The 23,446-nt window shown below is 41.7% G+C and overlaps 1 protein-coding gene across 1 annotated transcript in view; it reads right to left on the bottom strand.

Moving 5' to 3' along the window:
• The window catches only part of LOC126298321 (uncharacterized), an 897,137-nt gene that overhangs the window by 56,350 nt on the left and 817,341 nt on the right, over positions 1-23,446 (bottom strand). The window contains exons 14-15 of the mRNA XM_049989619.1: positions 18,364-18,659; positions 17,153-17,395 (exon numbers count right to left, since the gene is read on the bottom strand). Coding sequence (XP_049845576.1) covers positions 17,153-17,395; positions 18,364-18,659 — 539 coding nt within the window. The remainder of the gene's footprint in view (positions 1-17,152; positions 17,396-18,363; positions 18,660-23,446) is intronic.

Genomic DNA, 23,446 nt, shown 5'->3' with positions numbered 1-23,446 from the left:
CTGTACAATCTGCTTCATCTCCCAGTACCTACTGCAACCTACATCCTTCTGAATCTGCTTAGTGTATTCATCTCTTGGACTCCCTCTACGATTTTTACCCTCCACGATGCCCTCCAATGCTAAATTTGTGATCCCTTGATGCCTCAAAACATGTCATACCAACCGATCCCTTCTTCTAGTCAAGTTGTGCCACAAACTTCTCTTCTCCCCAATCCTATTCAATACCTCCTCATTAGTTACGTGATCTACCCATCTAATCTTCAGCATTCTTCTGTAGCACCACATTTCGAAAGCTTCTATTCTCTTCTTGTCCAAACTAGTTATCGTCCATGTTTCACTTCCATACATGGCTACACTCCAAACAAATACTTTCATAAACGACTTCCTGATACATAAATCTATATTCGATGTTAACAAATTTCTCTTCTTGAGAAACGCTTTCCTTGCCATTGCCAGTCTAGATTTTATATCCTCTCTATTTCGACCATCATCAGTTATTTTACTTCCTAAATAGCAAATCTCCTTTACTACTTTAAGTGTCTCATTTCCTAATCTAATTCCCTCAGCATCACCCGATTTAATTTGACTACATTCCATTATCCTCGTTTTGCTTTTGTTGATGTTCATCTTATATCCTCCTTTCAAGACACTGCCGGTCGCGGTGGTCTCGCGGTTCTAGGCGCGCAGTCCGGAACCGTGCGACTGCTACGGTCGCAGGTTCGAATCCTGCCTCGGGCATGGATGTGTGTGCTGTCCTTAGGTTAGTTAGGTTTAAGTAGTTCTAAGTTCTAGGGGACTAATGACCACAGCAGTTGAGTCCCATAGTGCTCAGAGCCATTTGAACCTTTCAAGACACTGTCCATTCCGTTCAACTGCTCTTCCAAGTCCTTTGCCGTCTCTGACAGAATTACAATGTCATCAGCGAACCTCAAAGTTTTTATTTCTTCTCCATGAATTTTAATACCTACTCCAAATTTTTCTTTTGTTTCCTTTACTGCTTGCTCAGTATACAGATTGAATAACATCGGGGAGAGGCTACAACCCTGTCTCACTCCTTTCCCAACCACTGCTTCCCTTTCATGCCCCTCGACTCTTATCACTGCCATCTGGTTTCTGTACAAATTGTAAATAGCCTTTCGCTCCCTGTATTTTACCCTTGCCACCTTCAGAATTTGAAAGAGAGTATTCCAGTCAACATTGTCAAAAGCTTTCTCTAAGTCTACAAATGCTAGAAACGTAGGTTTGCCTTTTCTTAATCTTTCTTCTAAGGTAAGTCGTAAGGTCAGTATTGCCTCACGTGTTCCAACATTTCTACGGAATCCAAACTGATCCTCCCCGAGGTCCGCATCTACCAGTTTTTCCATTCGTCTGTAAAGAATTCGCGTTAGTATTTTGCAGCTGTGACTTATTAAACTGATAGTTCGGTAATTTTCACATCTGTCAGGACCTGCTTTCTTTGGGATTGGAATTATTATATTCTTCTTGAAGTCTGAGGGTATTTCGCCTGTCTCATACATCTTGCTCACCAGCTAGTAGTGTTTTGTCATGACTGGCTCTCCCAAGGCCGTCACTAGTTGTAATGGAATGTTGTCTACTCTGGGGGCCTTGTTTCGACTCTGGTCTTTCAGTGCTCTGTCAAACTCGTCACGCAGTATCTTACCTCCCATTTCGTCTTCATCTACATCCTCTTCCAATTCCATAATATTGTCCTCAAGTACATCGCCCTTGTATAAACCTTCTATATACTCCTTCCACCTTTCTGCCTTCCCTTCTTTGCTTAGAACTGGATTGCCATCTGAGCTCTTGATATTCATACACGTGGTTCTCTTCTCTCCAAAGGTCTCTTTAATTTTCCTGTAGGCAGTATCTATCTTACCCCTAGTGAGATAAGCTTCTACATCCTTACATTTGTCCTCTAGCCATCCCTGCTTAGCCATTTTGCACTTCCTGTCGATCTCATTTTTGAGATGTTTGTATTCCTTTTTGCCTGCTTCATTTACTGCATTTTTATATTTTCTCCTTTCATCAATTAAATTCAATATTTCTTCTGTTACCCAAGGATTTCTAGCAACCCTCGTCTTTTTACCTACTTTATCCTCTGCTGCCTTCACTACTTCATCCCTCAGAGCTACCCATTCTTCTTCAACTGTGTGTCTTTCCCCCATTGCTGCCAATTGTTCCCTTATGCTCTCCTTGAAACTCTGTACAACCTCTGGTTCTTTCAGCTTATCCAGATCCCATGTCCTTAAATTCCCACCTTTTTGCAGTTTCTTCAGTTTTAACCTACAGGTCATAACCAATAGATTGTGGTCAGAGTCCACATCTGCCCCTGGAAATGTCATACAATTTAAAACCTGATTCCTAAATCTCTGTCTTACCATTATATAATCTATCTGATACCTTTTAGTATCTCCAGGATTCTTCCATGTATACAACCTTCTTTTATGATTCTTGAACCAAGTGTTAGCTATGATTAAGTTATGCTCTGTGCAAAATTCTACCAGACGGCTTCCTCTTTCATTTCTTAGCCCCAATCCATATTCACCCACTATGTTTCCTTCTCTCTCTTGTCCTACTGACGAATTCCAGTCACCCATGACTATTAAATTTTCGTCTCCCTTCACTACCTGAATAATTTCTTTTATCTCATCATACATTTCATCAATTTCTTCATCATCTGCAGAGCTAGTTGGCATATGAACTTGTACTACTGTCGTGGGCATGGGCTTTGTGTCTATCTTGGCCACAATAATGCGTTCACTATGCTGTTTGTAGTAGGTTACCCGCATTCCTATTTTCCTATTCATTATTAAACCTACTCCTGCATTACCCCTATTTGATTTTGTTTTTTTAACCCTGTATTCACCTGACCAAAAGTCTTGTTCCTCCTGCCACCGAACTTCACTAATTCACTCTATATCTAACTTTAACCTATCCATTTCCCTTTTTAAATTTTCTAACGTACCTGCCCGATTAAGGGATCTGACATTCCACGCTCCGATCCGTAGAATGCCAGTTTTCTTTCTCCTGATAACGACGTCCTCCTGAGTAGTCCCCGCCCGGAGATCCGAATGGGGGACTATTTTACCCAAGAGGACGTCATCATCATTTAATCATACAGTAAAGCTGCATGTCCTCGGGATAAATTATGGCTGTAGTTTCCCCTTGCTTTCAGCCGTTCGCAGTACGAGCACAGCTAGGCCGGTTTGGTTAATGTTGCAAGGCCAGATCAGTCAATCATCCAGACTGTTGCCCCTGCAACTACTGAAAAGGCTGCTGCCCCTCTTCAGGAACCACATGTTTGTCTGGCCTCTCAACAGATACCCCTCCGTTGTGGTTGCACCTACGGTACGGCCATCTGTATCGCTGAGGCACTCAAGCCTCCCCACCAACGGCAAGGTCCATGGTTCATGGGGGGGAATTGCAGTTTATGGGCATTGAATTTGTCATTAACCTATCTGAACATCACACATTATAGATGAAACGCAGAATTCATCGTATTGTGTGAAATATTTTCCAGTGCCAACTATATTTTGACGCGTCAGTGGGACACTTTCACGTGTTAATAGTCATAGCTTGCTAGAATATGGTTCAAATGGCTCTGAGTGCTATGCGACTTAACTTCTGAGGTCATCAGTCCCCTAGAACTTAGGACTACTTAAACTTAACTAACCTAAGGACATCATCCACATCCATGCCCGAGGTAGGATTCGAACTTGCGACTGTAGCGGTCACGCGGTTCCAGACTGTAGGGCCTAGAACCGCTCGGTCACTTCGGCCGGCTGCTGGTATGTCTTTTGCGTTTCTGGTAGAGCATCGTCAGAGATTTCTTGTTGAAGCCAAGTGTCAGGTGGCTTAGTTCTTTATCTATATCTTCATGACTTCTCCATAGTTCACAGTTAATTGCTTGACAGAAGTGTCACCAAGCAACTTTCAGATTACTTCTCTACCACTCCACTCTCGAACAGCGTGTTGGTAAAACGAACACTTCAGTCTTTCGGTGTGAGCTCTGGTTTCTCTCATTTTATTACGGTCATAACTTATCCCTATGTAGATGAGCTTCAACAGAATATTTCCGCATTAGTCTGCCACTAAAGCCCAACCAGCGTTACATAGAAGACTGTTTTCCAGTGATGTACCACATGATACCAAATCTGCTGAATGACTTGTGGTGAGGCACTGTGATGGGGTGAGGCTCTCTTGAATTTATTATACTCGGCTACAAACAAACGTATTGCAGTGGTCTGGATCGCTTCGTATCTAGTCCAGTATCACCATGGAATCACCATGCAATATTGCGTTTGCCATGACCAAATCCAGAAGACTGACAGAAATACCTCAGAAGTCACGAACCCAGTAAGGCAACTAAAAACTGTAACCACGGAAGCGTCACCCTTTTGATAGCGGATACCTTGTTTTTGCTGGCGAACAGACATAGAATGTGTTTTTGGCCTCAGTGTTTCTAATATACAGCACAGCTCAGTATGCTCTTTTTGAGGTATCACTAAATACATGAAGTTGTGAAGCTCCTAGCATTTGACTGTACGGTCGTATCCATCTCGATATTTTGAAGGTCTGTAGGTGAGCGAGTTGTGAAATCCTAATTTTCCATCTGGAGACCAAGTCTGGAGGCAGAATTTCTTCCCATTGTGTGCCTCGACTCCACGTATCCCGAAATACAATCCTTCCTGCTATGAACATTGGTCAAAACATGCCAAGAGGATAGTATAATCTCGCTGGCATGTGTGGTAGTAATTGGCGTTTTGTAGCAGGTTCATTTTGTGGTTCATTAGCAATGAGACAGTGATCGAAGAAAAGTGAGTGATTCCGGACCACAGTCGAAGATATCTTTGAATTCCTGTGCTTTTGTATCCTATACACCCCTAGATATACTAGAATTCGTAGCCCATTTTGGCATTGTTACAAGAGACCTATCAGCTGATACAGTATGGATATCAATTCACTGTTGTCCACGCAACTGGGGGTAAAGTGGTCCATGAAAATACTTTGATCCATAAGCTTTGCTTCATTAGGGTATGTGCCCCTACGTCTCTTGTAGCCAATTCACGTAAGGTTGCAGAAACGAGAAATGGGCTGCATGTGAGGCCAAATGATAAACTTGTAAACCTGTGAATCATGACGTCACTAGTAATTTTCGAAATTGCATCTTCTTTTTTCTCGACGAAAAACCAGAAGAATCTCGTTAAATCTCTGTCGTTTCCGTGCGACAACAGTCGTAAAAATGCTTGAGTGCCACTTCCAACGTTTGTTTTCTGGAACGTCCTGAAGCGAATTAATGTAGATAGTGAAACTTCCTGGCAGATTAAAGCTGTGTGCCGGACCGGGACTCGAACTCGGGACCTTTGCCTTTCGCGGGCAAGTGCTCTAGGAGACGAGGTACTGGCAAAAGTAAAGTGGTGAGGACGGGGTGTGAGTCGTGCTTGGGTAGTTCAGTTGGTAGAGCACTTGCTCGCGAAAGGCAAAGGTCCCGAGTTAGAGTCTCGGTCTGGCACACAGTTTTAATCTGCCAGGAAGTTTCATATCAGCGTACACTCCTCTGCAGAGTGAAAATCTCATTCTGGAATGTAGATAGTATTTCAGGCAACAGATAGCGTCCTGAGTATAAGGTGTCATCAAGTGACGGTAAATCGTTTCCCCGCGATTAAGCATAAAAACAGTTCTCCACTCTGTAATTCCTATCCGTTCTTCACTGTGTGATGGGAAAGGTAGAAGAAACCATTTGCAGTTCCCTATGTAGTGATGATTTTGACTTGTTAATTCTGAACGTAAAGCGATATCTGAGAGTGACACATATCATGAAACGGAGAGTTGTTAGAAAAATTGCTTTGTAACCTGAAATGCTTCTTCACGTTGCAAAATTTCGAACAAAGGATCATACCTTTCTTTCTTAGGAATGCTACTACTCTTCATCCATCCTCCATCTGGAACTTATCATGGAATTCTTGCAAAATGGCGATATGTTTTGGTCAGATCGATCGGTTTTGTTGATATTTTATTCCCGTCACTTCTGTGTCCCAGAACTGGCGCATATACGTGACTAACAACGCAGACTCTTCGTTGAGATGGTTCACTGCAACATGCCTGACAATAGTGCCAGACTTGTCCCCTCAAAATCCATCCAAATCAGTACGGCGTATTGGTGTGTCGTCATTTATTATTTTCCAGTGTTTATTTTCACCTACAAGAATCTCAGTATGGTACTAATTGTCGTCATTCTTGGTATCAGCAAGTTGTAGGATCTGGATGGTAATATCTTGCGGGACAGCTGGAAGTGATACGTATGTGTCCCTGCTTTCAGAAGTGGAGAATGTCAGAGTGTTATTTCTGCAATCTCCTTTCAGCTTGAGGTGAACAACTCTGCAGTCTGTGTACGTGGATTGTGGTGACGCAAATCCTGTAACAGCTAATGGTTGATGGGTGAGGGCTCGTAATTGCAAGCTGTTAACTAGCTCCGTGCTGATGAAGCTGCATTGGCTTCCAGCGTCCAGTAAACAGTGCATACGTTTCTTCAGGTCCGTCGGACCTGTGGTGTAAATGGAAGCAACTTAAAAATACGTGAGGTGAGGCAACTGAACACCTGTCCTTCCCACTGAGACTCGCTGTTCTTCATGGGAGACAGACACTTAATGGGACTCCTTGAATCTATAACATGCACTTTATTTTTCTTGCCGCATTCCCCCTTTTACACACAAATAAACGAGGACGTGAGGCTTTCAACGTATCGATCGTATGTCTGATGCTCCATATCTTCGTACAATCTTTTGCTCGATGACGACATGAGTCACAAAACATGCAATATTTACATTGTTTCCTTTTCGTCTTCCTGCCAGCCTTCTTTCCTCTCCACTTCCAAAAGCACAGAAACCATTTTGATCCAGCAGCCATTAAGAATCAAGACACAGAGGAATTAACGACATTCAGTTGCGAGGGGGTATTGATTTGCATCAATGAGGAAAGATGAAAATTTGTGCTGGACTGGGATTCGAACACAGTTCTCCTGCTGACTAGGCTGATGCACTGTCCACTACGCCCTCCAGACACAGTGGTCATCCAACCTGCACGGACTGCTCTAGTTCATCTCCCATTACGAGTCTTAAGGTGTATCGCAAGAATCTTCATCGTCTTCAAGAACTGCAGCAGAACATTTTGGATGAGAGTGCAGCAATTCCAGCAGTCCAGCTTCGATCTGCCTTCTGCAGATTACTGACCAGGCCCAAAAGTGCAAAGAGATGAATTTGTGGCCACTTTCAACATCTGCTATAGTAATGTCAGTACTGTATTTCGTTTCGTCTGCTGTGTTTCTTTGTACCCTGGAACTCTGTTCTTCGGGCCACTTTTATTCGCCCCACCCTGAATATGTGATGTATGTTCTTTCGGACATGTCCAAAAGAACAGAAACCATTTTGATCAAGCAGCCATTATGAATCCAGATGAAAAGGAATTAATGGTATTTAGCTGTAAGGGCGGCGTTGATTATCTTTTTTTGCTGCACTCTCATGTAGTGTGGCAGCTGTGGCCCTATCTGAAATATTACTACCTCTTATTTTGTGGGTGACTGTGGCTCCCCTCACTTCATCATTTAAAAATTTCATTACTTTCATTACGTCGTTTTCAGTGACTTTTTCTCTTCTAGCTTTAATAATTCAGAATTGAACTACGTCTTCAGGAAAAACATACAGAATTATACGTGCCATCATACACGTCCATAATAGTCCACTTCTCTCTTTAGGGCTTATAAGACTTGTATGCGTTTGATAGATTCAATATATGAAGCATTGAGAATGACTATTGAGGCATGTGGCATCGGTTTCAAAGGTTCAGGACAACCGAGGTGAGCCTGAATTATATGACTATTGTCCCTATACCGAGAAACCAAGATTCTTTATAAGTCCTCATACGAATCAGTAGTAAGTGTAATGCCTTCAACCAGTTTCCTTGGACTCGCATTCGGGAGGACGACGGTTCAATCCCGCGTCCGGCCATCCTGATTTAGGTTTTCCGTGATTTCCCTAAATCGCTTCAGGCAAATGCATTTTAAAGGGCACGGCCGACTTCCTTCTCCATCCTTACCTAATCCGATGAGACCGATGACCACGCAGTCTGGTCTCCTCCCCCAAAACAACCCAAGCCAACCCAGGTTCTTTCGCTCATACAGATCTTCCAAGTACTCTCGGAGGAAGAGGTGCTTGTCTATAACGAAGACTGAAGGATGTCTGTGTGTAGAGGGTTGAAACTGCTCCGAGAGTCAAGACCACTTCTCTCTTTCTCTTGAGAATACCTCTAATCCGATGGTTGGAAGTTTGATGGTATCTGTCACAGGTGCAGGAGCTGCTGTCAAAATTGAAGCTGTTGTACACGTCAGCTGTTGTACACACCGATGAGGACAAATTATCTGCAGTCCTTCTTGTTGCCTTCAGAATTACCTGTTTGGAGCTATAGACATAATCTTCACACTTCATGACATCAGCGTCACAGTCCGTGTTGGAAAACAGTTCCTGAACTGCATCATCAAGCTCTCTCATACGGTCTAATGTCTCTTACACTTTCGTTCGAAAGTAAGCAACTTATTAACTGTATCTTTGCTTGTGACTCAGTTGTCAAACTGAACTGTGTTACTAGTGTTTCAGTTCTTCGTTTCCCTTTCAAGTTACGCAGGTGTATTTTCGTATCTGTCCCAGTCATAGTATCTTGAACAGCCGTTGCAAGTGAAAAACCGAAGAATGAGGTATAAAGAACTGTCAATAAATGGCGCTCTCTTAGATTATTGCTACTTGGGACCAAAGACTGTAGTAATATGAACAAAGGTGTTGCTTGCTGTTCAACATTTTATAATCTAAAAGCGTCAGGTCCGGATCTGGGGGGCGGGGGAGGGGGGCGGTGGGGGCAAACTGGACTATCTGCCCCGGGCGGCAATTTCAGGGGGGCACCAAATTCATATTCTTGAAGAAAAAAACCTTGTTTCACAAAGCACCTAGCGTCCAGAGCACGTTGGCCTATTGATTGTTCATATGATTTTGAAATGCATCCCTATTGGTTTCTGAATATTTTTGAACACATTCCAAGTTGATTTCTGAACGAATCAGAAGTTGATTTTTGAATGCGTGCCTAGTGTACGTGATGTCTCTGCCAGGAGAATCTCCGTCGCATCTAGAAATAAAAACTTTCCCTCAGACAAAAGAGGACGAGGTTATACGAGTTGAGCTGACTAAAACCGAACTGGTGAATGCCAGTCGCTGTTTGTTTATGTGGTTGGGTGTGCGAATGATAGGCGTGGTTGTAATTATTAACGAAATCCACAGAATCAGACTATCACAGTGAAAATAAACGACTAACAGGAATAGCAGGTAAAACAGATTACATATTATCTTCTCGGTGTATCCAAGAAAATGAAATTTTGACAGAAACTTTTTGCCAGACCGCTACACTACTAAGGGTCAGTTGTACAGTTTCCCGTTAGCAGCCGTCTAATTCCGTGCTCGGAACAGAGCGGAAAACGCGTTGCACGAACACATAATAACACCTAACAGAGAATAAACGCGGGATAACTAAACCGGTGGTTCTGGCAGGGTTAGTGAAGTTAAGCGGAAAATAAGTTTTGACAATGGCGGGAATAGTTACAGAATTAATAACAAGATTGTTTGCTAGAACGAGGAAGGAGAAGAAACGAAGGCATCACAGAAATTGTATGGAAGACTATGACGATTCCAAATTTACATAAAAATTTCGTATTACTACTACTTTTCGATCTCATACTTGAGAAACTGGAGCACATGAATGATATGTTACTTGTCTAACATAAAACCTTTTGGTTGTAGTAAACCAAATAAGTATTTGATATTGGTGCTTCTTGAATTATATTGCGTCGTGTTATTTATGTAAATTAGGTAGCAAAAAATGACAATTTGTGTAAAACAGCCTCGCTAGCTTGGCACGTGTGCCAACTGCTGCTATTTTAGAAAGGTCTGTTTCATTTTATCTAGCAGACAGTCACAATTTAGACGTAATCAAACCAAGAAACCACACCAGTCTACGGTACTATTCGTATTAACAGCTTTTTCAGTATTAGGCAACGACATTTTGGTTTTTCACGGAGCAAAACGATTGAAGATCTTTGATGAGATAATAGATTCTTTCGCAGAAAGGAAAGCACGCCAAGTAAAGCTGTAGCAAGATCAGAGAAAAAAAAGCTGTGGTCTACAGATTGAAGAAATGTGTACTTTCTTGCTTGTCTCTTGTCTTGCTTTTATGTTTCCTATATTTATGTTACGCAGAGGGGAAAGTTACTAGCTAATAAGCAATAAAGAGGGAAAATTTTCTGGTGAGTTCTTATTCTTCCGATCACAAATAATCCGACCCAGTATTAACTACGAGGTTTTTTGAGGGGTAGGATGTCAGACTGGAAGCAGGAGAGGCACCACAGAACATTTTAACTTCCATTAAAAATATATACGTTTGAATTCCACAGAGCGACATACAGCGACGTGCAACATAAAAATGCCTTATGAAGAAGTTTGGTACACTTAAGGCCAGATAAGATGTCTTACATTTCCTCGAACATATATGTTTTATGTATGAAACTCTTCAGAAAGACGTGCGCTACAACAGAACATATTTTTGAAAAATCGACTTCTTTTTAACACTTTCGACGTATCAAACACCCGAGGATGATTATTTGGAGGTGGGGAAGGGGGGAGTGGGCCACTATCAAGTTTTTGCGCTGGTTCGGGAATATTGTAGATCTGTGGCTGTGTTCTGCTTGCGTATGAACACAGTACGTACAGAGTTTATTTAATACGCATTTTCCAGAACATAAAAGCGTACTGCTTAATTGCTGCACCGAGATTATGTGACTGCACGCTGCATTGCTATATGCTGTCTCCGCTCTTACCTCGATCCGAGGGTGTGAAACAAGCAGACACTGTGTCTCTTCCTGCTGCTGTACTTCCACTAAACTACGTTGGAGCTTTCCGAGTTACAGCACCATTTTATACCCCGTGTATTATTTAACAAGATACCACGTCTAGTTTCTTTATTCTTACGTGAACAGTCAAAGATACTGCATTACAGGGATGAATATCAAATATTTATTTACACTCCTCAACAACATGAAGGCCCTTTCAAAGCGTAGTGACTTTGATGGCCAACTGAACCAATGCGAAATAAATGTGAGTCTTGCATTTGCTCGTATCGATGAGTTGCAAGTGCGGCCAGAGACCCTATTACTTTGTCGCAGGGTGATGTATTTCGCAGTGTTCCGATAGGAGGCCGCTAAGAAAATTTAGCAGCGTGCGCACCGGCATGTCTGTCTTTCTTGGTACGCTGGCTGGTGTTTAAGGGTCTTCAGGGCAGAAGCGGTGTGCTACACGCTGGACGGATCGCACCCAGTGTTTATACCCAATGAGGAGGGCTCAAAAGTGGTTCAAATGGCTCTGAGCACTATGGGACTCAACATCTGTGGTCATCAGTCCCCTAGAACTTAGAACTACTTAAACCTAACTAACCTAAGGACATCATACACATCCATGCCCGAGGCAGGATTCGAACCTGCGACCGTAGCGGGCACGCGGTTCCAGACTGACGCGCCTAGAACCGCACGGCCACACCGACCGGTAATGAGGAGGGATAAAATGTGGGGTACGCTGATGCAGTGTCACGTTTAGCCTTAATCGTCTACCTGTGTGGAGCGTCGCAGTCGACCGAGGGCTACCGCCGACTAGACCTTAAACTCTTGGCTGCAAGTTCCTAGTGCATATTTCAGTGATGATTGACTGGAATTTTATCTTCGCAACTCGATTATGTTGAATATGGTGAGCCTTAATTTATTAAACAAAAACCAATGGTTTTGATTCGTTGAAGACCCATTCTATTGTAATGCCCCATGTCGCACTTTGGCGATCTAAAACAAGTGTAACCATGTTAGAAGCCATTAACGCATTTGATATATGGTTTTTTCATGTGCTGTGGGTAAGTTGTATTTGGTTACTTCTGCAGAAGCTCATTAGTTTTAAGGCCACGTGCCATGTGCTGCCTTTGGTAGCACATGAACCTCTCTTTGTATATTAGCCTGAAATTATTGTTGGCATGTATTTCATTTTCATGGTCTGTTGCTTGGATGTATTCTTTTTCATTTACAGTTATGTTGTTCTGCAAAGAAGCGATAGAAGAAACAGTTAAAGTAATTACCTTCTTCTTTAATGAACTGTTAAATCTTGACTCTGGATATTTGTGTTTAGGCAAACCTTCATGTTATTATATAAATGCGTTTTAATTGTACAAAAAACTTCTTTTCAATTCCCCTCCCCAGGAAGCATAACAGTATTTTGGTAAAGGAGGCAGAACACAGTCCATTCATATTTCTGCAAACACCATTATAAACCAAACCAATGGATGGTTATTTCAGAATCTTTATAGGGACTCCTTAAGATGCTCCACAGTACCCTGAAGAACATTACAGTGAACGTTCAAAAGGTAATGCTGACCCTAAAAGTAATAAAATCTGCTTACAAAATAATGTAATTTCAGATTAGACGAAAATCGCTGTGGATGGCGAGTCATGTGCTGTGAGAGATTAGAAAAGATAAGATGGATAAAACAGCCAAGTAAATTAATGTTTAAGAGATGTATGTGAAGTCAGATGTATAATATTTCTCTGCATGACTGATTTATTACAAACGGAACAATGATTATTAAAACACTTAACATTTAAGCTGTGACGTCTGTAAACAGCATCACATTATTTGGATGAATTATTGTTGCTGAATGTGCTTACTGTGGCACACATTTACTGACTGGAGTAATTCCTTACAACAGCTGCATAAAAAACTGAATTTTTCTGTTTGTATTTACTTGGTTTTGCTAGTGATGAGCATCGGGGTTCATGCTGGGTCTTCAGAGCACTCGCCCACACAGTCAACAAGTAAATGTATAGTATATAAGCGGTGACCAATTATATATTCGTGAAGAAAGAATTTTTTGTTACTATGTTTGATTAAAATTAGAATAATATGTGAACTGGCACCTACGGCACTATAAGGTAGCACAGTGATCGACACCTAGACAATAACAGTGCCAATTCGGATTGGTCTGTCTCTTACATAGTTGAATTTTATCTAAAGAGTGAAGCATAATCGAGTTTGTAATTTATCTCATACGTAAGCCAAAATGAAAAACCTAAAAATAGCTATGCAGAGTATTTCAGGGGAAATAGTAAATATTTTGGGAGGTGATAGCAGAGACTAATTAGAATAAAAATTCTTTTATAACATGTGTCCATTTGTTATTGGATACTGTGCGGCTGATACCTGACGAGGTTCGAAAAAAAAAGTGTTCAAATGTATGTGAAATGTTATGGGAATTAACTGCTAATGTCATCAGTCCCTAAGGTTACACACTACCTAACCTAGATTATCCTAAGGACAAACACACACCCATGCCTGTAGCAGGACTCGAACCTCCGCCGGGACTAGCCACACAGTCCGCGACTGCAGCGCCTGAGACCGCTCGGCTAATACCGCGCGGCGGAGGAGGTTCCAGTCCTCCCTCGGGCATGGGTGTGTGTGTGTTTGTCCTTAGTATAATTAAGGTTAAGTAGTGTCTAAGCTTAGGAACTGATGACCTTAGCAGTTAAGTCCCATAAGATTTCACAAAGATTTGAACATTTCCAGAATGAGATTTTCACTCTGCAGCGGAGTGTGCGCTGATATGAAACTTCCTGGCAGAATAAAACTGTGTGCCCGACCGAGACTCGAACTCAGGACCTTTGCCTTTCACGGGCAAGTGCTCTACCATCTGAGCTATCGAAGCACGACTCACGCCCGGTCCTCACAGCTTTATTTCTGCCAGTATCTCGTCTCCTACCTTCCAAACCTTACAGAAGCTCTCCTGCGAACCTTGCAGAACTAGCATTCCTGAAAGAAAGAATATTGCGGAGACATGGCTTAGCCACAGCCTGGGGGATGTTTCCAGAATGAGATTTTCACTCTGCAGTGGAGTGTGCGCTGATATGAAACTTCCTGGCAGAATAAAACTGTGTGCCCGACCGATACTCGAACTCGGGACCTTTGCCTTTCGCGGGCAAGTGCTCTACCATCTGAGCGTGAGTCGTGCTTCCGTAGCTCAGATGTTAGAGCACTTTCCCGCGAAAAGCAAAGATCCCGAGTTCGAGTCTCGGTCGGGCACACAGTTTTAATGTGTTTCATATCAGCGCACACTCCGCGGCAGAGTGAAAATTTCATTCTGGAAACATCCCCCAGGCTGTGGCCAAGCCATGTCTCCGCAATATTCTTTCTTTCAGGAGTGCTAGTTCTTCAAGGTTCGCAGGAGAGCTTCTGTAAAGTTTGGAAGGTAGGAGACGAGATACTGGCAGAAGTAAAGCTGTGAGGACCGGGCGTGAGTCGTGCTTCGGTAGCTCAGATTGTAGAGCACTTTCCCGCGAAAGGCAAAGGTCCCGAGTTCGAGTCTCGGTCGGGCACACAGTTTTAATCTGCCAGTAAGTTTCATTTGAACATTTGTTATTGGATACAAAAATGCAGCTGTTAAAATATAACACAGGCAAATACACACAGAAGATATAAGCCAAGGCAAATGATTAAGTCAAGCTCCACCTCCAATTTCAACGCACGTTCGAATTCGCCTGGCTATACTGTGTGTGACTCTTCCGAGGTCGTCTTGCCATTCTTTTATGAGGGCAGCACTATTCACCACCCGGACAATCAGTTCGTCTGTTATGATTTTCTTTTCTTTGTAGACTTCATCTTTCAACCACCCACACTGTCAAAAATATAATAGGATGAGGTCCGGAGACCTTTGTATCCCAGAAACGTGATCCTTTCTGCCGATCCAGCTTCTGGGGAATGTTAAAATTATATGATGTGTCATCTGACGACTAGAATATACAAGAGTATCGTCATGCTGGAAGGATATACCCATCCTCGTAGGCAACCTCTACTAAAAATTTGGTAGTTCGTTTTCAACGAAATGTAGATAGTGGGGCCCTGTAAGACGGAGCGCTAAAACAACAGACCAAATCAGCTAATTGTCTGCCATACCACACCACACATTTACGCACAAGCTTTCTTGAAAATGTGTTTCCACTAAGGCTTGTTGGTTTTCTTCGGACCACTAGTACGAGTTACGAATGTTATTGATACCAACATGGTAAACAGTCATCAGTGGACTGTATTAATGGAATTATTCGACGTTTTTCAATTATCCAACTACAAAATTCCATCATCTACCTTCACCTCTTTTTTCGAAGGTATGAAATCTGCTGTAAATGATTAGGATAGAAGCGTACGTAATGTCCGCCATATTCTTATATGTGGAATTCCGATTTGTTTAAATATTGTTCGTGCACTTGTTGAACGGCCACGTTCTGTCAATTACACCATTTCTTCTTCAGCCACACACGGTTCATTTGCACTTCAGGGGAGATGTGACTGCTGCACACTTCATCAATCTCACGCAGCTTACTGAAAACACGAGTAAATCCCCTTGAATATGGTACTCTGCGGTTAAGAAAATGTCTACCGTATTCTCTACAAGTAGCAGCAGCGTTTACATTACAAAACCCATACTCAGCACTTGTAAATACATGCAGCATGGTTAAACGATACGGCAGAAGTAGTCGCCAAATTATAATCGCAATTAGAGATTAAAAATTGAATTACATCAACTCAAGCACAGCTTTACAACTTGAACTTCTATATAGAAACGCAATCGAAAAATAAACCCATAGCTATTAGAGTGCAATATGTGAAACAAAAACTTGTCTCTGTAACCAGGTGCATCCCTACAGCCAATAAAAACTGGGCACTTGTTATACGGAATGTTTTATTCGAATTAGTATATACCACCACATCCTAAATGATTTCCTGTTCCTCTTGAAACACTCTGTACTTTTTAACAATACTGTTACAGATAAATATTGGTCGTTTCTTAGTATTTTAGTCACTGAAGATTAAGCATTTAGGAATTTGATAATATCCAGTGTAACTCTGAGCTATAATGGACAGTTGTTGAAGCATGAGATGTTAAATTGCTACACTCACCAAATGGCGTAAGTTTAGTGACAAACAAAAATAATCAGTGTAGCCAATTATTACTGATAGCTTTCTATTTTGAAGTGATAGTAATAAGGTGAGTCATGGAGCCTAGAAGTACTTACGTCAATGAGTAAAAGGAGTTGCAAGAACGTAAAATGAACCATCATATTCCAAAATTAATAGCCCACTGTTATAATTTTGTTTCAAAACACAAGCAAGACAATATGGAGCATCTGAGATGTAACAAGTGGTATGAAAAGAGATTAGTTGATGTAAGAACAAACAAATAACCTAAGTTTTGGGCTGAAAATATAAATATGATAATGAAATATTAGATGAATGGTGGCAGAGTTATCGAAGTGGGAAAGAGAAAAAGAGTGCATAAGTAAAATAAATTGTAGTATACCAGAGAAAGAGGTGGAGGAAAAAGGCGAAGGTGTAGAAGAAAAATGAAGAACAGTTTAAAGGTGTGAGAGTGATTTCATAAGAAACAAAATAATTTGTGGTTTAGGGTGATAGGTTATAAGTTTGACTTGATTTATGTAAGATCGATGTAAATTAAGACAAAACCAATAGTGTTCACGTAGGTGACGACAATTATTACCTTATATTAATGTAACTGATATGTTTACTATGGTAGCAAAGTACATAACTGGATGAATGTGCCTTAACAGAAGACCTATAGATGCTAGTAAAATAACTGATAGGGAAAAATATCAAAACGAAATAAAAAATTCACATGATGACGGCTATACCATTTACGAGAATCCAAACAGAAACGTATATATCAAGAATACCGTATGACAACCTTTGACGGAAAATTAAGTCACAAGAAAAGGTATGCCTGCAGGTTGAGATTATACTCTGAAATGTGTTGTTACAAGCAAAATTGTCGGTAACGGTCATAGGCAAATGTAAGAATAGGATTTAACGTCTCATTGACGAGGAGGTCAGTGGAATGTATGCTCATAGATTAAGGTGTTTCTCTGGTGTGTAAATAGATAAAGAATCTCATCAATCTCGGTACGCTTTAGTTTCCATTGCCGCAACAAAAAAGATCGTTCAAGTAACATATGCACAAGTCTTACCTTTACTTGATCAGATGGGGCTTGAAATGTGTGAATGGTAACAACTTGTTGAAATCTGTTCAAGCTCACTAAAACAAATGCATTTTCCAAGCGACAACTGGCGCTTTCCAAGGTTGTCACGTCATGAATGAAGAAGCGATCTAGTGAGAGTGGTTGTTTGTACACAATGTAGCGCACTGCAGGTTCATTGGAGGGTGATCCACGGCTGCATGAACTTGCCCAGTTCTCAGAAATAGATGATTTCTGAAAGAAACGGAAATAGAAGCTTTGGTTTACTGATACAAGGAGATTTTACATTTCTCTCTTTTACATTATCTAAGCTTTTGCTATCAGGCATTCACTATTCAAGCGTGACCTTTTTAAATAGTTTCCATGCCAGAAGGCTTTTATTATCGTTTATCAAGCAGTATTTTCCAGTTTGTTTTACAATAAAGCTGAGAATCGATGCTTTTTTAAATTTTTCGAAATTACTTTGGAATAGATTGGACTGAGCACATAAACTACTATGCATAGTAATACAATTTTTAAATGGTTATTTGCTTTTATTTCTAGTTCTTTTATTTCCCTAATTCCTTTCAAGTTTTAAAAAAAAATATTTAATTACAAATACGTGCGTCGTTCATAATGTGTAAAAGAATCAAATGGTAGTACACAGAAGCAGTTTCCACGACTAAAATGACTTAAACGAAATTTTACTAACAACAATGAGAATGACTTTGTAGACGATGGCTGTTGTTGCACTGTTAAATGAATAAATAAAATTATAATAATTATTTGGCTATTAGCATCATGTGACAGTCAGGATGACATGCATGGCTGAAGAACTTTGTAATTATGATTATACTCTCAAGAAATCACTTCCCTGTACCAATGATGAGGAAAGCTATAAAATTAAATTATTTGTCACATGCGGCAAATGAAGGTAATATACGACTGGTCTCAGATATTAAAACAGCTCGCTCCGAACTGCAGGCAACGATTATATGAATGGAATCTAGTCGTAATTAATGCTAACAAATTATTCTCCTTTAGAAAGTTCTTAGCTGCCAGTAATCGACATTTTTAAATCGGACGGTCATACGGAGAGTTACCGGAAAATGTGTCACTGAAGTAAAGTAGCCTTTGAATTGAGTATTATATTTTTCTATAGAGGCGACTGTAAAATCTTGATGTTATAGTTACTATATTTCCTTAACTGTACAAGCATATACCTTTTTTGATAATCCTTTCTTCTTCCGTGTAATCAAAAGCATGTCATCAAACAAGACGACGTACATCTCCTGTGGCTTTCCTGTATCCCAAACTTGCAATGGACCTTCGATAATGATTTGCCTTCTAGGGCTAACAATAATTCTGTCACATGGTTGCTTCATAAGTGCAGGTTTCAGAAATTCTGGAACATAGACTTTAGAGTCTAGCTCAAAAACTGATGGCCACACTATGTTTCTCTGGATTTCCAACAGTCTTTCAAAATTTTTCAGCCATTTCATCTTGTCATCTAGCTCCCCTGCAACAGAGAAAAAGTAATTAACAATTATGACAACATTTTAATTCACACGTCATCAAATCTTAAACTCGGACCTGGGAATACTCTTATATATAATATTAGTTGGTAAAAGTATGGCCAGTCCTTAGATATGCAGTCCTAATTATCTCTACAAATACTGCAAACTATCTGCCCAGTTATTGACTCAACTCTGATTCTGCCACGATCTATTTTCTGCAAACTGTGTCACATGGCATATTGTGCTATGAAACACAGAGAGAGTCCAGATTAAATTAACTCTACCTGCTTGTTGTGTGGGTACCCACTGCTACTATTTTTGGACTAAGTTTTGAAAAACACACTCAATGCACTGACATCGTAGATCAGGTGCCGCTCAAGTTCTGTCTTATGTCATATATGGATACCTAAAATAACTTTTAATGAGATTCAAGTCGTTAAGAGTACAGAATTCGTTGCTAAAACTGTAGCCGTTTGTGGTGATATTAGAATATTAACATGGATGGCTATGATTTGGAAAAAGATTTTGTGAGGTATGAAGTGGCACACTATCACTTTATGAGTGTGAATATATAGTAGTCTACACCAGTAACTACGAGTATCAATCGAAAAAATATTACTGAAACGATGTAGAGAAAAACGAGCAAACAAGAGGGAATTACAGAAAGTAAGTTACACATTATTATTGCAGACTAAGTATCTTTTATTGAAACATCACTACACTTCAAAGTTCGGGACGTTATACTTGTTGTTCAGTTCCTCGACGACAGAAATCTGCTCCTTGGCCTCGGAACCTTTCGAGAACCAATGTTTGAACGACTTAATCGTCGGAAAATCTGCAGTTACTACGAATCAGCTCCGCGACTGCCTGGTCACTTAGTCTGTGGTCGATGTTGATGACCTTATTTCCCTATCATCTTCACCCACGTCTGTTCTATTTTGGTCAAATTGTTGACACCATTTTCACAAAGGGTGGCGACATTATATATGGTCTGTATACCGCCAGAAATTCATGGCGAATCTGCTTGCAAATTAGACGTTTTTTTCCACGAGAACCATTATGTCCCTCGTACTTCAACTTTGTCTTACGTCTCCAGTTGCCACGCCATTTAACTCCCACACTGCGACACTCCTGTTATCCGCACCGCTGCAGAAATGCGTCTCCAGGAAACCCAGAACATCTATTCTCTTCTGACGACGTCCCATTCTTGTTGCCGAATCATTTAAGATTGCGAGGATATGTATAACTTACTTTTTGAAGTTCCCTCGCATCAAGTAAAGTAAAATTTATTGTAGTCCCAACCGAGCACGTGTCTCTACGTTTCTACATCATTTTCTCCATGGCTAAAACTTTTGTTGCCTCATAGGGCCAGTTCATGTATCGTCGAGGGCGAAATTGGGCCTGAGACGATAATGTTTTGATGGCAAAATATCGTACTTGCCCAGTCGTCTTGGAAATACCATAAAATGTCCCATCTCTCCAGTTGCCGATTCCATCTTACTCAGAAATCATCCAGTCGCTTTAGAAGACTTTAAACGATCACTTTCCTTCACTGTGAACAACATTCGGTATTGATCTATGCACACACCTACCCACCATTTTCACACATCAAAAAAAGTTTTGCATCACTCCGGTTCCCAGAACTCCTGACTGTGGATGTTGTATCACATACACAGTCCCTTTGACTGTTCAATGTCACTAAACCTGCCCAAAGATATAAGCATGCATGAGCAGCGCCTATTAAACGGAGGGGGTCCGACAGCCGATCAGTTCCAGTCATTCCACCGGGAAGGAGGTACACGGCTCTTGTTGTCTGTAGTTCAACCATACCTAGACTGTCAAGGCACTGTTGGTCCAGATTGTCCCACTCCTCAACGGCGATTCGGCGTACATCCCTCACTACATTCAATTTCGGTGTCCCCAGGCATGTTCGATAGGGTCCAAATCTGGAGAATATTCTGGCCACTCTAGTCGATCGATGTCATTATCCTGAAGGAAGTCATTCAGAAGATGTACACGATAGGGGCGCGAATTGTCGTCCATGGAGACGAATGTTTCGCCAATATGCTGCCGATATGGTTGCATTATTGGTCGGAAGATGGCATCCACGTGTCGTACAGCAGTTACAACGCCTTCCACGACCACCAGCGGCGTACGTCGGCCTCACATAATGCCACCCCAAAACATTAGGGAACCTCCACCTTGCTGCACTCGCTGGGCAGTGTGTCTAAGGTGTTCATGCGGAGGGGGTTGCCTCCATACACGTCTCCGACGATTGTCTGGTTGAAGGCACAGGCGACGCTCATCGGCGAAGAGAACGTGGTGCCAATCCTGAGCGGTCTATTCAGCATTTTGTTGGGCCCCTCTGTAAGGCGCTGCATGGTGTCGTGGTTCCAAAGATGGACCTCACCATGGACGTCGGGAGTGAAGTTGAGCATCGGGCAGCCTAATGCGCACAGATTGAGTCATAACACGACGTCCTGCGGCTGCACGAAAAACATTATTCAACATGGTGGCGTTGCTGTCAGGGTTTCTCCAAGCCATAATCCGTAAATAGTGGTCATTGACTGCAATTGTAGCCCTTGGGCGGTCTGAGCGAGGCATGTCATCGACAGTTCCTGTCTCTCTGTATCTCCTGAATGTACGAACAACATCGCTATGGTTCACTCCGAGACGTCTGGGCACTTTCCTTATTGACAACCCTTCCTGGTACAAAGTATCAATGCGGACGCGATTGAACCGCGGTATTGACCGTCTAGGGGCTGTTGAACTACAGATAACACGATCCGTTTACCTCCTTCCTGATGGAATGAGTAGCACTGATCTGCTTTCGGACCCCCTCCGTCTAATAGGCGCTGCTCATGCGTGGCTGTTTACATCTTTGGGCGGTTCAAAAATGGCTCTGAACACTATGGGACTTAACATCTGAGGTCATCAGTCCGCTAGAACTTAGAACTACTTAAACCTAACTAACCTAAGGATATCACACGCATCCATGCTCATGGCAGGATTCGAACCTGCGACCGTAGCGGTCGCGCAGTTCTAGACTGAAGTGACTAGAACCGCTCGGCCACAACAGTCGGCTCTTTGGGCGGATTTAGTGACATCTCTGAACAGTCAAAGGGACTGTGTCTGTGATATAATATACAATAGTCAACGTCTATCTTTAGGAGTTTTTTTAGTACCAGTCCACTGTGAACTTCATACGATTGACGACAAATGATTACTAATCTTATGATCGAGCGAGGTGGCGCAGTGGTTAGACACTGGACTCGCATTCGGGAGGACGACGGTTCAGTCCCGCGTCCAGCCATCCTGATTTAGGTTTTCCGTGATGTCCCTAAATCACTCCAGGCAAATGCTGGGATGGTTCCTCTGAAAGGGCAGGGCCAGACTTCCTTCCCCATCCTTCTCTAATCCGATGAGACCAATGACCCTCAAACAACCCCAAACTAATGTTATGTTTCCAGCATTAGAAACCATATCGCTACCGAGATCACAGATGTAAACCATTTTACGGGGAAGTGCTGGAAACTAAAGATTCCGAATTTTTTGTGCGGAAACTCTTAAATAAAACAAGCTCTATTAACATTCTACTTCTTTATTCTTTGTGTTTTCGTATTTATTTCTCAACATAATCAGCCTGGTGACGATCAAATTTCCTCCAACAAGAAACCACTTTGTTGATACCGCCACAAGCGAATGATTGAGTTCGTTGACGGAGCCGCAAGCTCATCTATGCTTGCACCGCCTCATCACTATCAAAGTGAAGTCCTCGAAGGTGTTAAGTTTTGGAAATAAATGAAAATCGGATGGCGCCAAGTCGGGACTGTATGGAGGACGCTCCGGTACAGTGAATCTAAGGCATCGGTCTGTTGTAGACGTCGCAGTACTCATGCGTGGACTAGTATTGTCACGCTGCAGGCGAGGGTGCCGTGTGGGTGGACAAACTGATTTCGTCAAGATTAATAGTCTAATGTTTTACCTGTGTAATGTATTGTAAAAAATGTCGTTGACCATGTCTTTTTCACTTCCTACTATTTGTACAGGGTATTTAGAAATATTTGGAACAAACGCTAGAATCGAAACAACAGAGAATACTACAGTGAATAAATCACCTATGGAGCGTTTATACTGCACTGCATAAAATGTGGTACAGTGTATCCCTACTATAATGCTATTCCCTACAATGGAGTCTCAGGTGAGCAAGGTAACTTCATCAACTTACGTAAGTCACACGTGGATGGGTATAAGTCCCATGGCAGCTAATCACGAACATTGGTTTAGTATCAACGTGTAGTGTGATGTTCCCCATGATAATCTGATCGGCCAAGTATACACGACCTTCTTGAGGGACAAGTTGCTTGGACTACTGGAAACTGTATCTTTAGCAGTCCTCCGCGTCATGTGGTTTATGCAAGATGAAGAACCGGCGCATTTCAGTCTGCTGTATTATCTGTTTACCTGTGTAATGTCAACCAAGGATACGTGCCTGCTGTGTTTCGCACACACTGTCTGCCACAGCTTCGGCAGGAGTGTACATTTCTCTAGCCGACTAGCGAGCCACGAATTTGACAATTTTCCACGTTTTTAAAATCACTTTCTGTGTGTCACAGCATCTAAATTTTTGACATAGTGTTTGTCTTGGTGTATTCTTGTTACATAAAAAAAATTCAGGGCAGGTTTCGACATATGAGATTAGACCATTCCCTTGTCAGAGGTTCAGTGGTACAGTACATTGAATCAAAAATCAGGGCTAATGCTCCAAGAAATATCCATCTTCGGCGTT

Source organism: Schistocerca gregaria, chromosome X (assembly GCF_023897955.1).
Source record: "Schistocerca gregaria isolate iqSchGreg1 chromosome X, iqSchGreg1.2, whole genome shotgun sequence".
Lineage (NCBI taxonomy): Eukaryota > Metazoa > Arthropoda > Insecta > Orthoptera > Acrididae > Schistocerca > Schistocerca gregaria.
Note: the sequence above shows the minus strand (reverse complement) of the source record. Positions and strands in the feature narration are given on the sequence as shown.